This window comes from Phaeoacremonium minimum (assembly GCF_000392275.1).
Source record: "Phaeoacremonium minimum UCRPA7 unplaced genomic scaffold PA7_03_scaffold_270, whole genome shotgun sequence".
Classification (NCBI taxonomy): domain Eukaryota; kingdom Fungi; phylum Ascomycota; class Sordariomycetes; order Togniniales; family Togniniaceae; genus Phaeoacremonium; species Phaeoacremonium minimum.
The window spans coordinates 73065-89742 of NW_006921175.1; the positions used below are offsets into that span (position 1 = coordinate 73065).

Sequence of the window (16678 nt, forward strand, 5' to 3'; positions counted from 1 at the left end):
ATGCGCTTGTAAGCGAGCTTTTGTCCATACATGTGATGTAAGATGGCGTGCAAAGATAGCCGAGTAGTAGCACGATGGCACAACTGTGAATATCTGAATCGGTTTGTAAGCACGTGCTTTATAAAACCGAAATAGCAAAGCGCATTTTCTTTTCAAGACTTACAGAAGACGTTATACCATGGTGCTGAGAGACGATCGGCCTGAGGATCCATATTGGTCGTCATCAGTTTCACCAAGGCCTCTGTCGCCGAGAGGCACATGTTGGCACCCTTGATAACCACTTCTCGAGTCATGCTACTGGCAGTGAAGTCATATTCATCGATTCCTTCTGCCTCGTAAGATGGTGCTTGACAGAGAATAGACAACGCAGGTCGCAAAAGGGTTAGTCGAGCGTGTAAGAATCTAACACAGTCAGCCCTGAACTGTAACAGAGTGGGTACGGTTACGAGTCTTACCTCGTTGTAAGCACATTTGCCTGTCTTTCCAGAAGCATTAGCCTGTGCGGACTCTGCTTCAGGCCCGCTGAATGGCCATTTTTGTAAGTTTTCGTACGTAAATATATCGGAAGCTTGTGGCGCCAGTCATCTAAACATCTTTCGATCTCCAGGATCATTTTCATGTCGAAATTCCCTTTTTCATACCAACTGAGGACTCTGCCTGAACCAGCCTTCGGATCCGGGAGATTGTCGAACCCAGCTTGATTGATTGGAGCCAGAAATTGGCCAATGATATCCTGCAGCCGCACAGCCTCAATATAGCAACCCATGAGACTGACCGTGTCCGGAGGTTGTTTTCCAGGACTTTGCCCTGGTCCGGTAAGGTACTCGTCATCTATGGCTTCCGGGAGGCAAAGTCGATTCCGAGTCATCGTAGGGTGAATCATCATTGGACGGCCATAGGTCAAGGATAGGACACTGTGCCAGTATTAAACCTAAGGTTAAACATGTGAGTCAGAATTAAAGAGGTACCAACCGATCTAAAATAATGGAACAGGTCCATGTTCTTCGACGGATCTCCCTTTCTAACTGGCTGTGATGGCCGCTGGCGCAGGTGATCCCACGACAGCACTCAGGCTCATGATGAAGACCAATGCCTTGACCTACTCTAATTGCCAAGCCAACAATGTTCCAGCAACTGCTAGCTGCATCTGTACTCTGGAGGTATTGTCCCATCAATAAGAGTATCTGGACGAGAGCAGTACTTCCGCAAGCCAGTTCATCCAGGTCCACAAGCGCTTTGCCGCGGTTGAAGTAGGCCCGACTGACGCTATCTCTATCTTGAAGGGCAATTGACGGATTGAAGAGCGCGCCCATGGCAAAAACAACGTTTAGCATGCAATGAAAGAGTTTCGCACTCATCCCCTCGTAGTAATTCGTCGGGTGTCGACTTTGTGCACTACTAAGACCGCTCGGCTGTCGATCTTTCGTAGATGCCCAGATGGAACGGTAGCGCTCTAGAAAGGACGGCATGTGCAAGAAAGGATAAAGAGAATGAACCCAAGTCCAATAACTGTCAACCAGCTCGTCTGCTTCGGCTCTGATAGGAATAGTATATCGTAATCCCGAGAAGTTGCTCTGGCTTTTGTTATCTTCACGGCTGTGGACCGCATGATGCCTCATTGTTTTCCCGGGGGCATTGGTGGCATCGTCGTGTAAATCTGCTGCTCCCGAGTCCCAACTCCCCGATGGAGATGATCCATTCCAGAAGGCTCTCTGTTTGATTGCGCTGAAGGCATCTCCCAGGAGGCTTACCGTACTAGACGGGCCAAAATACCCAGATGGCCTCCTGGGGCGTCCCGTTGCACTGTCGGCAGTAGGATGAACAACTCCCATAGCATCGAGACCCTCGACGAAGCTGTCTGATCCGACGGCGTCCAAACTTCCGTTATCTGAAGAGTCACCATCCGAATCATCCTCGGCGCCGTCATTGGGCCTTTCTACATTTATGGGTCGGTGGGTTCGCAGCGCCTGCGGCTTGGAGAGGCCAAGAGATGGAGGAGCAAATACTGATGGTGATGGTGATGGTGATATTGGAGCCGCAAGAGAAGGATCAGATGCTGCTACATTCCCGAGCTCAAGCGGAGGATCTGGAAGGAGCATGTCATGTAGAACTTGCTCGTCACGGGTGGAATTATTAGCACCGAGAGTAATCCCGATGTTAGCACTCTCGGTGTGAGAATTCACACTGGCAATCCCACCGGCTTCCGTCGCTGATTGTTCTGACTGTTGTGTTACTGTTGTTTGGTCGTCACCCTGCTGAGCCGTAGTCAACTTTGACTCTAGCTTTCTAATGCGAGATCGAAGGCTCTCAACATAGCTGCCAAATTGCGCACTTTAGTCAGCCTCTCGTACCTTTGAGCGTCCTAGGGAACTCAACTTATTACTCCACCCTTTCGTATTACGATGGTCATTCCAAATGCAGCGGCCCGGTCTCCGAGAGCAGGAGCCGCAAACGGGCCTCATACCGTCGCACTTGCGCTTCCTATCGCGGCACTCTTCGCAGGCTTGAACAGTACGTCGCCTCTTCTTTCTGGTTTGGTCTGGTTCATTGTCCTCATCATGCAACGGGGATGAAATGTGCTCCATGACTACGATTTGATCCGCCTCCCCCGAGGCTTCCGATGATTGCATTTGTGGCAGTATTGAATAGGTGACTTAGAGACGATAGGAGCGCGAGGGTTGAGAGCGCGGATTCAGGGGCTTTGACCAGAAAAAGGATGTACACCATCCCAGCTCACCCCAAGTCAAGATAAGCAGGCTACCTTACTGGTTACCGGTTTTCACATTGACACAACGTCGTGTATGCGGGGTTCTCCAGGTCGACCCCATACCCATCTCGCTAATTACCACTTCTTCCCCATGGCCGAGACGCCCTAGCCAAAACTAGACGGATTGGTGTCGTCTGCCTCTCCACCATTGGTGATGCGAGCCAATAGCTCCCAGCTTGGGTTGGGACGCTACGAGTCAGCTGGGTCGACAAAGCACGCTAGCGGAAGCACATCCGCAAGATCACATTGCTGGAAAGTCTGCAGAAATCGTTTAGGTATGGCATTGTACTGGCGAAGTTTCAGGGAGCAAGAGAAGAGTGCCAAGAGTAGAGCGGGGCAATGGATTGGGGTCGCACGATCATTCTTCTGCCCGTCTTAGCATGAAGAGCTTGCGTGCTTCTTAAATAGGACCACCAGCCAAATCCGACAGCCACAGATTCAAATATTTGCTTGCTACATAGGCTTATGATAGTGTCATTCTCAATGATCTTGTTAACCAAGAGATGCCCATGACAATATTGGCTTGATGACCTGCATGTTGTCAATTTATACGTCAGTGCCAAATCGGTAACAGTTTAGTGTGGAAAGATCTGAGGTTGCTCACCCGGCCGTATTTAAAATCATCGATGGCTTCACTCAGCTTTTCTGCGGGATAGACCGTAGCTAGCCTGTCAATGGGAAACTTGCCCTCATAGTAGAGGTTTAACAACTGGGGTATAGACTATCCCCGGCACGGAGGTTAGCATGGAGCAGAACGTTGAACGCAAAACCGTTCGCGCGTAGATTTCGTACCTTCTGGGGGCTCGTTAGACCTTCGATAACACCAATGATTTTCTTACACGACAATAAAAGATCCAATGCGTCAACTTGGATAGATCTGTTGGGAGGCGGGACCCCTACTAGGGCTAGCGTTCCCCCATGCGCCAGCGCTTTGACAGCATCATTGAGAACCGGGACGACTCCAGTAGCGTCTACTATGCCGTCGACACCGTTGGCAAATGTGGTTCTGATTCCCTCATTGAGATCCTTAAAGGAATTAGAGTTGATGGTGTGGCTGGCGCCCACATCGGAAGCAATCTGTAGCTTCGAGTCGACAATGTCGACGGCGATTATGTCATTCACCCCGAGTGCTTTAGCTGCCATCACCGCTGCCAGTCCCACCGCGCCCATTCCAAGAACCGCAACTTTATCGGTCGACTTGGGCTTGAGCACGTTGAGAACAGTGCTTGCACCTGTTAGATATCCACAGGCCAACGGTGCTAAAAATGAGAGGTCGGCTGGTTTGGCATTGATTTTGACTACCGACTTCTCTGTAGCCACTGTAAGTTTGCTGAGAGAAGATTGCCCGAAGAACTGCCCATGAACAGGTCTGCCGTCCGCAAGAGAAAATGGAGACTTATTGTCAACACCCCGGCGGGCGGTATTAATGAAATTGGTTTCAGTCATATGCGGACAACCGCCATAATTTTCTCCACGACAAGAGTCACAGTCTTGACATGAATGAAAAGAAAGGATGACTACATCACCTGGCCTCAATGACTTGTCAGTCATATTGGGGCCATGTTGACGAACAATGCCAAGACCTTCATGGCCCAGGACAGCCGGAAATGCCCCAATGGGCATCCCGCCATCTTTCACTACGATATCCTAATCCATACGTTAATTGTGATACGAATATCGCCAGCTTCATTTAGATCCGGGAGGAACCTACAGTGTGACATAAGCCTGTATACAGCAATTCGACCAGGACTTCATCGTCCCGAATTGTGTCAAGAACGATATCTTTCAATTCAAAAGGGCCCCCTACATGATCAACAACGTAGGCTTGAGTGACTTCATCTTGATTTGAACCCATGGTTGTTAACGTTGTGATGAGTACTTTAACACGAAGTGCAAGGACTGCTCAGATTAGGATGTCGTTGGTGGCACGATAGTGGGCTCTATTGCATCATTAAAGCAGCCCCTTAGTTGAGTTACTTGGGCATCGCTCAAGTCTCTGGGTCCTGTTCTGCGGGGAAATACTCCCCATTTGCTAGCAATTTGCCCCGGGGTATGGCAAGAGGGGAGCTACCTTTCTGTCCGTCAGGAAGTTGGGGCTAGATCGGATACGCTTCCGCAGGTTTCACCACGGAAGATTATGACACTGTTTGGCGGGCTGTGGCCGGCTCAAGCAATGCAAGCCAACATTCACCGAAATTTTTCGTCATGGCAAGTTAACAATATCATTGAGCACATGGATGATTCCTCTCGACATTTATTTCCTGCCGTATCAATTTGCAGGCTATTTAGACTACTACTGCATCCATCCGGCTCAACCTGTCTGCACCTATCTTGCGCTGCATCTTAATTCTTCAGTCTTGGAAATAGCTTCAACGAGTTGCCTCTGTTAATCGCGTCCCACATCTTCGGGTCTGCAAATTCATATTTGTCAAGCCGAGTTGTGTGGAAGTTGATGATGTCATCGTTCGCATAAGGCGTGTCACTTCCGTACAGGATATGGTCAGGCTTTGCGAACGTTTCCAAGATCTTCAGAACATTTTCAGTTCCAGCCACAGCCACATCATAATAAAAGTCACGAGCTTGTTCCCAGAACTCTGCGATCTCTTCTTCTGTCTTGCAGAAAATGCTTGTAGGTCGACCAATCAAGTAGGGGAGGGTGCCTCCAGCATGAGAGAGAATAATCTTGCAGTTCGGGTTGTTCTTAACGGTCTTGTTGTAAATCATATCCAGGGCGGTAGTTGTCGTCTCGAAGGGGTAACGGATAACCGGCTGAGGCAACCCGCTCACCTGAGCAGTGTCCACAGGGTGAGTAGGGTGAACTAGAATTACTGCAGACCGGCGATTGAGCTCATCCCAGATATCCTTGAAATCCGGGTGGCCGAGATAGTGATTGTCGGATCCATATCGAGTGAACAGTGTGACGCCATCTGCCTTGAGAACATCTAAAGAATATGCAATTTCCTTGAGAGTGTGCTCTTTGTCTAGCAGGTTTGGTAGGGCGGCGAAGAAGCCATACTCTTTAGGATTATCATCTCTGATCTTGGCAGTCAACTCATTAGTCTTACGTGCGAGATCCGCTGCGGCCTGGGGTTCTTTTAGGATGCAAGCACCAGGAGCTGTCAGGGAAAGAATGGTGGTGCCAATTTGAAACTTCTTGTTGACATCGGCATCGATCTTAAGGTCCCAAGCAGGAACCTGCCAACCAGATGGGTCGCCTCCAGAGGTGATTACAGCTATGAGCGTTTGTTAGCACTTAAAAAAGATACTTAGCATGCAAATCAATTCCATCTTACCATCTTTATAGAACTCGGGCACGAAATGGTGGTGTACGTCAATACGGTTGGGAGACATTGCGAGGTGTGGAGAAAGTTATACAAGTTATGATGTTCTATTCAATTGTGGACGAAAAACTTTGATCTTTCTTCTCTGAAGGGATCTAGGAGCTGATATAAATAGTTGCCGGTGCCCTCTAATTCCCAGACCTACTCCCCAGACATCAGTGAAACTCCAGAGTCCAAACTCCGGGGTAGCGAACGACTTGGATCCAAGAACATGGATCCAGTGCCGCCCTGTGCATGGATCCCCGGAATCTGGAGATATCCAGCGGGGCAAACATACAGGAGATCGTTGGGTTAGAAGTAACCAATAATGTGGAAACAGATCGGAAGCAAGCCTTGGTCTCACTGACCTACTTCGGATGCTTATCCGTCGATAGACCTCCCACAAAGGTGTCTATGTGATGAACGGATTTGGATCCGCTTATCTCTATTGAGGTCAATATAACTTTTCAAGGCATGCACTGACAAGAGCTTTCCAACGCAATAGCTCGACCATCACCAACGAAGAGCACGACTCAACACACTAATCTTCTCGAAGGAAGCGCAAATCACTTTCCATCCAGCTTTTGCTTCGAATGATTGGGACTGCCGTCATCCATTGAAAGTACGATGATCCACAAAACCGAAAATGTCGGCCACAAATCTATGGATGATGATACCTTCGACATCATTATTATTGGTGCTGGAATCTCTGGCATCAACACCGCTTATCATATCCAGAAATTTTTTCCAAACTTGTCCTATGCACTCTTAGAAGGCCGGAGTGTCATTGGTGGCACATGGGATCTCTTCCGATACCCGGGAATTCGTTCTGATACTGATTTACCTTCGTTTGGTTTTCCTTGGAATCACTGGCGAGAGTCACGCTGTGTTGCAGATGGTGATTCAATTGCTAAGTACCTTCGTCAATCAGCCGAATCGGAAGGGATCGACCGCCATATCAAGTTCAACCATCGCGTCATTTCAGCGGACTGGTCTTCAAGAGCGCAGTCTTGGCGTCTTACGGTGCAACTCCCAGAGAATCGCATGATAGCCATGGAAGCCCGCTTTGTTATCCTTGGAAGTGGCTATTACGATTACAAAGAACCTTTACAGCCTCGAATTCCTGGATTATACGAAAATTTCAAGGGTACGATAGTTCACCCTCAGTTTTGGCCAGAAGATCTCGACTACGTAAACAAGCGTGTTGTCGTCATTGGTAGCGGAGCTACAGCAATTACGCTCCTCCCTAGTCTGGCTGCAAAGGCACAGCATGTCATTATGCTGCAGCGAAGCCCAACGTATATCTTAACCATCAATAATACTCTGGGAACTTCCTGGTATCATAAAGTTCTGCCACGTTCATGGGCGTATACGATTGAGCGACTGATGTTTATCCTCTTCTTGAATATCAGTTATCAGTACTGCAGATTGTTCCCTGGCCGCGCCAGGGCGTTTCTGCAAGGCGAGGTGCAAAAGCAGCTCCCGGAAAATGTCCCACTGGATCCTCATTTCAAGCCTCTCTATGAGCCTTGGGATCAGCGTCTTTGTTTCACTCCAGATGGCGACTTTTTTCAGGCAATGAAGAACGGTACTGCAAGCGTGGAAACGGGGCGTATCAAAACAGCAACGGAGAATAGACTTATTCTTGAATCCGGACAGGAGCTCGAAGCAGACATTGTAGTGACAGCAACAGGCCTCAACCTCAAGATTGGTGGACGGATAACTTTTTCTATCGACGGGGAGCAAATTGACCTCCCTAACAGATTCGCATGGCGTACAACGTTGTTACAAGATGTACCCAACCTAGGTTTCATGATGGGATATGTTAACGCCTCGTGGACGCTGGGAACAGAGACTTCTTCCCTCCTATTATGTCGAATCATACGCCACATGGAGAAGAATGGGCTCAAAAGTGTTATACCACGGGTACCCACGGGGTTGCACATGAAGTCTCAGTTAATCTGGGCTGTCGATGCGACCTATGTCAGACAAGCTAGAAGTCAAATTCCTAAATGTGGAGATATTGGACCCTGGAGGGCGAGAACAAATTACGCAGTTGACCGAATGCGAGCTGTTTACGGGAGTATCACTAAGGACCTCGAGTTCTCCTAAGACTAGAAGTGCGACTCCTTGATTAACGGGCCTGTAACACGATGACAAGTAAATATCCTCGTGGTTGGTGTCCGTCTTATAAATGCGATGATGTCCTCAGCGTGGCGCGAACTCGGCATAGTATACTTAGCTTAGACGCAAATAGTAGAAGGAATTCCGCTTTGTCGGGAATGAAGTCATATTCAACTAGCCTTTCCAATTACAAGACCATTAGCCAACAATCCGGAGTTGGATCCGCGATGAAGGAACGACATCCGAGAAGACGGATATGGTCCGGGAGACCTGTGTACATTTGGTTCGGATAAATGGGTACTTCAAGAGGCTAGAGATAGATTTTGAGTAGCGAAGCTGTAGCACTCTAGTCCCTGCCACTTCACCATGGCCGCCGTATCTGCAATTCAGCAGCCTGTCCCATTGTGGATCGATAACAAGCCAATCAAATCAGACATCATCTTTCCAGTCGTGAATCACGGAAATGGGTACACAACTAGCGCTTTTGGAGCCAATCCTCAGCTTGTGAGAGAAGCCATTCACAGTAGCCATTTAGCTTTCGAAAGCTGGCGAAAGACTTCACCCTGGGAGCGGCGGGACCTTCTATTGAATGCTGCTCAATTACTTGCGGAGCGAGCCGATTCAGTCAGAACAGTTCTTGAGGTGAGATATTGATATAATATACACGTGAGATATCTGACTCTTTATTGGGTAGACTGAGACTAGTGTGGACGATTTCATCGTCGAAGACTTGAATATAGGGGGTTCCATCGATCAGCTTCGAGAACTGGCCAGCCATGTATTACAGACCACGGAAGGCAAGGTTCTACCAAGCAAGTTAGATAAGAATGTCCTCATGATGACGATCAAAGAACCACTTGGAGTTCAACTTGCCATCGCACCATGGAATGCATCTCTCCTACTGGCTATTCGAGCGGTTGCAACTCCAATTGCATGCGGCAACACCGTCATTCTTAAAGCGTCCGAGATCTCACCTTTAGCACATCACTTCCTAGGTGGGCTATTTAGAGACGCTGGTCTCCCTGCGGGTGTCCTCAATATTGTTCAGCATAGTAGAGACGATGCCGAAGTAGTCGTGGATGCCCTCATATCAGACAATCGTATCCGCAAGGTGAACTTCACTGGCAGTACAGCGGTAGGGAGAATCATTGCTGCCAAGGCTGCTCAGTACGGAAAACCGGCTCTCTTAGAGTTAGGCGGCAAATGCCCCTTAATTGTGCTGAAGGACGCTGATTTAGACAAAGCTGCTCAGGCAGCAGCATTTGGGGCCTTTGAACACGTAAGTTCTTTCTAATCTCCTACATTTCTAAGATCATGGAGTAACAGCTATGTATAGCACGGTCAGATATGCATGTCTACTGAACGGATTATTGTCGACGAAACAGTCGTTAACGACTTCGCCGCGAAGCTGTTTGACATAGTTAAGAAAACTACCGTGCATCCTGGTGCATCCCCATCGAACGTCTCCAAGGTTGCTTCTCTCGTCTCAGATGCCTTATCTCAGGGTGCGCTGCTGCTTGGGGGTGGTTCTGTTCAGCAACGGGGATCACACTTAACTCCGCTAATACTGACTAATGTCACACGAGACATGAAGATATGGGGTATGGAAACCTTTGGCCCAGTAGCCGTGTTGGTTGCTTTCAAATCTGTCAAGGAGGCTATAGAACTCGCCAACGACTCGGAATATGGCTTGTCCGCAAGCATATTTACGGCCGATATTGCAAAGGCTATTGCTATTGCCAAGCTGTTGGACAGCGGTGCAGTGCATATCAACTCGACAACAGTCCATGACGAAGCCCATATGCCACATGGTGGCACAAAGGCCAGTGGCTGGGGTAGGTTTGGTGTCCCGTGGGGTGAGTACAAATATTCAACGCGTTAGCCGAGGGCATGAGCTGATTTGTAAATACTGCACAGGCTTTGCTGAATTTACTCAGATCAAGACAATTAGCATACCAACCTACGATGCTGATGAGTTTCAACGTTAGGATTAGTTAGGTATAACAGTTCCTGAATAGAATATTGAACAGGCTAAAGATCCTGCTTAGTTGTGAAGAAGATTTAGCATACGTCTCCATGTCAAATTTTCGTTTCGATAATGGACGAATAATTGTGGTTTTCACGAGATTTAAAATTTGTCAACTTGAATCAAGAGTGTATATATTCTTAGGGCAACGCTGTGCCATGGCCGATGTCTACCCTAGCTGCTGACACGACGCAGCGAGTTCGCAATTCAGTCATGGCTTTAAACAAATTTTCCCCCTTAGGAACTGAGTTCGTACACATGTACAATGTTTTCCCGTCCTCTCCGCCTAGTGTACAAGCCGTTGCATGACCGTCAACCCTTACGCGGTGTGTGATGATTCCAGTTCTGGGGTCCAGGCGAGCAAATTGTTCCATCGCTAAGAGACTCAACCAAATGCCACCCTCAGCATCCACACACCCACCATCGATGCCAATCATTGAGGCTGCTGAAGCACCCCTCTCTCCAGCGACAGTTGCAGGGGTCCAAACTTTTTCTCTCTTGCCCAGAGATCCATCGGCGTTCAGGTCGAATTTATACAGCCCATAACCGAATGTCTCCGCATTGTACAGAGTCTTGCCGTCCGGGCTGATGCACAGTAAATTAGGAAAGATAATATTCTCTTCCACCGAGGTAACCTTTCCGTCTGGATCGATTCTGAGCAGGCGGCCAGGACCGGGCTTTTCTCCATGGAGGACACGGGCGCCCGTGTCATCCAAAAATACATGCCCTGCGTTATCGATGACCATATCTCCGCAGTAGCCGGTCATGGTCCCAGACATGTCGGCATACAGAGTGGATTTCCCGTCTTTCAGACGATACAGCTTGGAATCGAACATGGATGAGTAAATGAGGGAACCATCCGCGGCGAAACACATGCCGTTTGGTTGATTCTCAACCTCCAATAAGACTTGCTTCTCGCCAGAAGTAGGGTTGACGGTGTAAATCTTGCGCCCCGTCATATCGCTGAAATACAAGAGCCCATTGTGAAATCGCGGTGACTCTCCGAAGTAGAAGCCCTCGGCCAGCTTCTGCTGGGGAAATTCTTTAAGGGGGGAGGAGGTCATGGTGTAAAACCAAAGAAGCGTGGCTAGGTCAGGCGGGATGGGGAATGCATATATTGAGAGCTGAAGCCGAAGCCAGGTCTTTCATTAGCAGATGGTATTTAAATAAGGGAAGGCACTGTGAAAGCATACATGCAAAACCTGGAGTATTTCCCCGTCTTCCCCAGACTCTCCGCCCGTTTGGCTCCGCAAAGTTGAATCAAAGTGGAGAATGCGCAGTAGTTTTCAAGGAAGCTGCCCGATTACGCGCTCCAAGACCTCCATCACAGGCGGCGCATTTCAGCGGATCCACTTCCGCATCCCTTCGCCCTGCTAGCCCGCATTTTGACCTAGTCACGAGAATCCATATGATTGAGTCAGGGTCAGACAGATGCATCAGTGCACTCAATGTCTCTTGAATCGTAAAAATAGATTGTTGATGATAGTTTCAATTGATGAAGCTTTAGTGAGTTGTGCAAACATAATAGCGCCACCTTGATCAAATGTCGTGTTTTTTTGAGACAGCTAATGGTCGACAGAGTCGAAGGCATTTATGTGATTGAAGGCGCTGATAGAAGCATCTACTTGGACTTGGTTGACGAAAGCATGCGGAAGCGCTCCGCTCCGACAGTGTGAGCGGAGATCCTTCCGGGGAGAGAGGCCTAATGATTAGTGTAGAGATTCGTGAGCGCCAGCCGCTATTACTGAGGTTTGCTCACACCAATAAAGGCACTAAGTGTATTTTCAGCCAGAATTCTGGTGATACTGGGCTTCTCGCATCTACTTTTGAGATATCAAGATGTTTGGTGACTTCTCCTTATCCGGCAAAATTGTTGTCATCACCGGTGGGGCATCCGGTATGTATCTCACATGACTGAACACCAAATTTCATTTAAGGTCAGTATTGAGAATTATTTGTTCGACAGGGATTGGATTGGCATTTTGCAAGCTTGCATTGTCGTCGAACGCAAAGGTTCTCATTGCCGATCTAAAGCTCAATCCAGAGTCCGAAACTCTGGTACAAGAAAACAACAACGTCTCTTTCCAAAAATGCGACGTGCGTAACTGGAAGGAGCTTGAGGCTTTGCCTTCATGCTCACATCGCGAGTTCGGAGATATCCCTGATGTATACGTAGCGAACGCTGGCGTGGGGGAATCCGTAAGTCACTTTTACCCGGCTTGCGAGAATGATTACTAACAAGAATGGGCCAATAGAAGTTCTCAAGTTTCTGGAATGATGCCGAGGACGACAAATATGCTGCTCTAGAAGTCAACCTCAGCCACCCTATAAAGCTAACTCGTATCGCGATTCGGGCGTTAACGGGCCAGGGCAAAAAGGGGGTTGTTCTGATAACATCCTCTATTGCTGGGCTGCACGGCCATTTCTCAACTCCCTTGTATAGTGCAAGTAAGCATGGCACGATCGGGTTGATCAAGAGCTTAGCTCTTGCTGAGAGGGAGGCTAATGTTAAGGTTGTTGGAGTGTGCCCAGGGTGAGTTTTAGTTGCGTTATGAGTATGATGGAGGAAAAGCATTTGGTTTCTAATCAGCGCACAGGCTCGTATATACTCCGCTCCTTGTAGGCATTGCCGAGGCAGGAGGTGCTAAATTAGGTGATGATCCTACATTGATTAAACCCGAGGAAATTGCAAGCAGAATGAAAGACTTGGTTGAGCAAGGGAAGTACCGCGGGGGAACAGCTCTAGGAGTGTACCGGCCGGGTGATGCGATTGTGGCAGCGGATGGGTCTTATAGCGAGCTTGAGCTTCTTGCTCCTAGCGATTTAACAAGCGTTCGAGAAATTATCGCAAAAGGGCGGTAATTTGATATATAACAGTACATATTCTTTCTAATTCCCTACGTCCGATCTACACGTTCAGTACATCTACATGTTGCGCCTTCTCGATCTGTCAAATGCACAATGCTCGTTAATAAGCCTGTCCTGTAGCGCAGTATAGGTCCGTTGTGTGGACATATCGCATCGCTTAGTCTCATTGAACGTTCTCAGGAAGCCATGTACTGTAACATCCTTGACCGGTAATACCACTAATGTGGTCTTTTGAATGGATGGGCCTCAGTGTTCAAGACGTTCTCATCCGAATGGATTACGTCAGGCGGTGAGAATATCAAATAGAAATACTTCAACGTCTCCGCAAGCCAGAAGCTCTAACCATGTATGAACAGATTCGGCGGGGATATTTCTACATGCCTCCATATAGTCCTCTTTGGGCAGCGGATACTGAGCCACTGTAACGTCTTTAATTGCAGCGTTGGCAAAGTTTGTTTCTGTCCCAGTCTTAATAGCAGTGTACATCTCCCAGGCAATATCTTGGAACTTCGCATCGCCAGTGACATGATACAAAATGAAAAGGGTCTCGATTGCCTCAGGTCTTAGGAGGTATCGTGGAACCTTGGCAGTCGTGAACCCCTGAGGGAGGTGCTCTCTCCACTCCGGCCGCTTGTGCTTCTCCTGGTCCCACTTTCTCTCATCCTATGAGCAATCGAGTCGTGATTTGCATGGAACCATATCAAATCGTTCTGGCATTATCCCGGTTGGAAATACACTGTAGACATACGCACAACCGGGTGCAAGTTTTGAGCCAATCTTGATGTAGTCATTCTGCTCAAAAATGCGGCCGCCAATGGCAAATGCGCCGCCAATGAAACAGGCGAGATGCTCACTTTCTGGGTCAAGGCAAGCCCTTCCATCAACACGTATGTGGACATTACCAGATATTTCTGACTTACTTGGAGGACAATTTTTTGCATCATCAAACTAGACGCGAACTATCGGAACGAGTGCGGGCTTGTTTTGGTGGGCTTTCTATAGTTATACAGCTATAAGTATTACAAAAGAGCATTTATCCTAAATGAGAGGAGTGTTCCTATTTCGAATCTAACATCTTTTCAGGCAGCAGGTTGATCTTTAGTCAAACTGATATTATTTCTTCTGTCCTTTATTCACGGTCGTCCTCGAGGCTGGATCGTCATCCTTCTTCACACTCTTCTCCGCGATGCTGGCTTCACCCCTCCCCGTCTCATCATCGCTTTTCGCTTCCACTGTCCCTTCTTCCTCTTTCTTCTCGCCTGACTTCTTCAAGTTTTTCTTCACTGTCCGCCATTCTATGCCCACTGCTCCAAGTGATGTGAGACAGACCAGGATCAAGCCAACAAGAAACACATGTCGGAGTGACTCGTTATAAGCAATCAGAGCGGTCGTCTTGATCGGCTCGGGCAAGTTGACGAGAGATGTAGCACCGTTATTCTCAATCATCTCAGGACTAAGTCCAGGAATTTGAGAAAAGCGCTTCAACAGCTGGCCCTCGAGCACATTCTGACCAACTGAAACGAAAATGGTACCACCAAGAAGTTGAGCAAAGAACAGAAGGGCAGTGCCGGCAGGGATGTCTTTCTTATCGAGAACAGTCTGTGCAGCAATGTTAGGCACCTGGGCACTGGTGCCCATACCCCAGCCGTACAGTAGTTGATAGCCAACCCACTTAGCGGTAGGGGTGTCAATCTCCAGAGTGTAAAGAAGACCGGCACCGACGCTCATCATACAGACCCCAACATACATGAATGGTGTATAGTAACCGACCCGATTGATGAGCGCGCCCGATAGGATAGAGGCCACGACCATACCCAACACGAGTGGGAGTATGCGAATACCGGAGTCAACGGCGGACAGTCCTTTGATAGCCTGGAACCAGATGGGCAGGTAGTAGACTAACTCAAGTAAGCAGGGAGAAAACACCTCATCCAGAGTCATGTGGCGGACTTACTAAAGACTACCATTTGTGATCCATTGAAGATTGTGTAGAGAAAACCAGCGACGATGCTACGCTGCTTAAAGACTCTGGGAGCAATTGTCGCAGTCTTAGGAAGGTAGACCTGTACCAGCACAAAACCCAACCACAGTACGCCAACCAGGACTAGTAGAACAATGATGCGAGCATTACCCCACTGCGATATGATTCAGCATCCATATTTCGAACGATATTAGGTATTGAGACTTACAGCATATGTCAAACCACCCCATTGCAGTGCTAGTACCAGGCAAACAGAACCCGGCAGGATCAAAGCGGACCCATAGATATCTAACTGAGCTAACTTGGCCTTGGTTGAAAGGTTTGTGGTTTTCTGTTCAGGTATGTTTAGAAGGAAGAATATGACGGTCAAAGCCACGCCTCCTAAAGGTAGATTGATGTAGAAACACCTAGCATATTGCAGTTAGCGAATTTGAAGTACATCGAACAGGGACAAAACAATTTGAAGCTCACCATCTCCAAGTCACTTTGGAAGTAAAAGCCCCGCCTAGCAGTGGCCCTACCACAGAGGCAACACCAAATACGGCGCCAAATAACCCTTGATATAGCGGTCGTTTATGGAGTGGGACGGCGTGGACGATGACGACGATCTACAATTTTGATTGGTTTAGTTAGCCAAGTATTCAGACTCGAGAGTCTATTAGCACCCGAGAGTTTGTATCAAACTTACTCCACCACTCATTATGCCAGCTCCTCCCACTCCCGCGATTGCACGGCCGACTATGAAGGCAGTCGAGGTAGGAGCTGCACCACACACTGCAGAGCCAACCTCAAAGAGGAGGATAGATACAAGGAAAACAGCTTTGATACTGAAGTATGTGTAGAGTTTGCCAAATAGAAGTTGGAATGCACATGTCGTCAAGAAATAGGCAGAACCGTACCAACCAATGTCGTTAACGGATTTGAATTCGTCGCTGATCTTAGGAATTGCGGTTGTAATGATTAGGCGGTCCTATTGAGTCGTTAGCCTTGTCGCCACGATTTGGTTAAAAAAAGGTGTTCATACTAAGGCAACTAAAAACATGCTAACGAACACAGAAATGAGGAGGAAAAGAAGTATGAGCCCTGAAGGATACACGACATCCTGAGTTTCCGTCTTCTGGACAGGCGCTAAGTCTTGAGCATCTTTCGATTCCGCATGGCCTGTGATGGCCCTAGGTGATGAAATGTTCTCATCATTGTCTCTCTGAAGAGGCATGGCAGAAGTAATGCCTGGCTCTGTCTTTTTGAAAAACATACTGATAATAGGCGTCAGGCGACGGATCAATGGTCGGTGGTACCCTTTGCTAGTGTGAGAGGATGCGTCGAGGCCGAAAATACTCAGGGGCGAGGAGGGATGCGTAGGCTAGGCAAGTGAAAAAGAAACACAAGTTATCGACAGAGTATAAGATTTAAATAGAAAAGGTTGTGGACAAGACGATAGGTGTCGTATTTTCGGTCGACACTTCGGGGGTCGGAAAGCAGCCATCATCTTTCGGTAAGGAGGCCGTTCCAACTGTCCATAAAGTGGACCTGTCTAGACAGTCCATTTTTCAGCTACCGTCAAGCACGATATCATAGCTACGCTCGCTACG

The 16678-nt window shown here is 48.1% G+C and overlaps 5 protein-coding genes across 5 annotated transcripts; 2 read left to right on the forward strand and 3 right to left on the reverse strand.

The window, feature by feature from the left end:
* Positions 1-5110: 5110 nt before the first annotated feature.
* On the reverse strand, positions 5111-6118 carry UCRPA7_3301 (putative amidohydrolase family protein; the record flags this gene model as incomplete). Its single annotated transcript, XM_007915962.1, has 2 exons — positions 5111-6000; positions 6061-6118. The coding sequence occupies 2 exons, from the start codon at positions 6116-6118 to the stop codon at positions 5111-5113; spliced, it is 948 nt and encodes a 315-aa protein (XP_007914153.1).
* Positions 6119-8800: 2682 nt separating this feature from the next.
* UCRPA7_3302 (putative salicylaldehyde dehydrogenase protein) lies at positions 8801-10276 on the forward strand (the record flags this gene model as incomplete). The annotated part of the gene is made up of 6 exons (XM_007915929.1): positions 8801-8835; positions 9220-9490; positions 9548-9716; positions 9798-10067; positions 10129-10194; positions 10260-10276. The coding sequence occupies 6 exons, from the start codon at positions 8801-8803 to the stop codon at positions 10274-10276; spliced, it is 828 nt and encodes a 275-aa protein (XP_007914120.1).
* A 198-nt stretch (positions 10277-10474) lies between these two features.
* On the reverse strand, positions 10475-11301 carry UCRPA7_3303 (putative lactone hydrolase protein; the record flags this gene model as incomplete). Its single annotated transcript, XM_007915900.1, has 2 exons — positions 10475-10523; positions 10655-11301. 2 exons carry the CDS (start codon positions 11299-11301, stop codon positions 10475-10477), a joined length of 696 nt encoding a protein of 231 aa, XP_007914091.1.
* A 775-nt stretch (positions 11302-12076) lies between these two features.
* On the forward strand, positions 12077-12774 carry UCRPA7_3304 (putative nad-dependent 15-hydroxyprostaglandin dehydrogenase protein; the record flags this gene model as incomplete). The annotated part of the gene is made up of 3 exons (XM_007915971.1): positions 12077-12134; positions 12204-12436; positions 12493-12774. 3 exons carry the CDS (start codon positions 12077-12079, stop codon positions 12772-12774), a joined length of 573 nt encoding a protein of 190 aa, XP_007914162.1.
* A 1444-nt stretch (positions 12775-14218) lies between these two features.
* UCRPA7_3305 (putative mfs aflatoxin efflux protein) lies at positions 14219-14917 on the reverse strand (the record flags this gene model as incomplete). The annotated part of the gene is made up of 1 exon (XM_007915864.1): positions 14219-14917. The coding sequence occupies one exon, from the start codon at positions 14915-14917 to the stop codon at positions 14219-14221; it is 699 nt and encodes a 232-aa protein (XP_007914055.1).
* Between the last annotated feature and the right edge of the window lie 1761 nt (positions 14918-16678).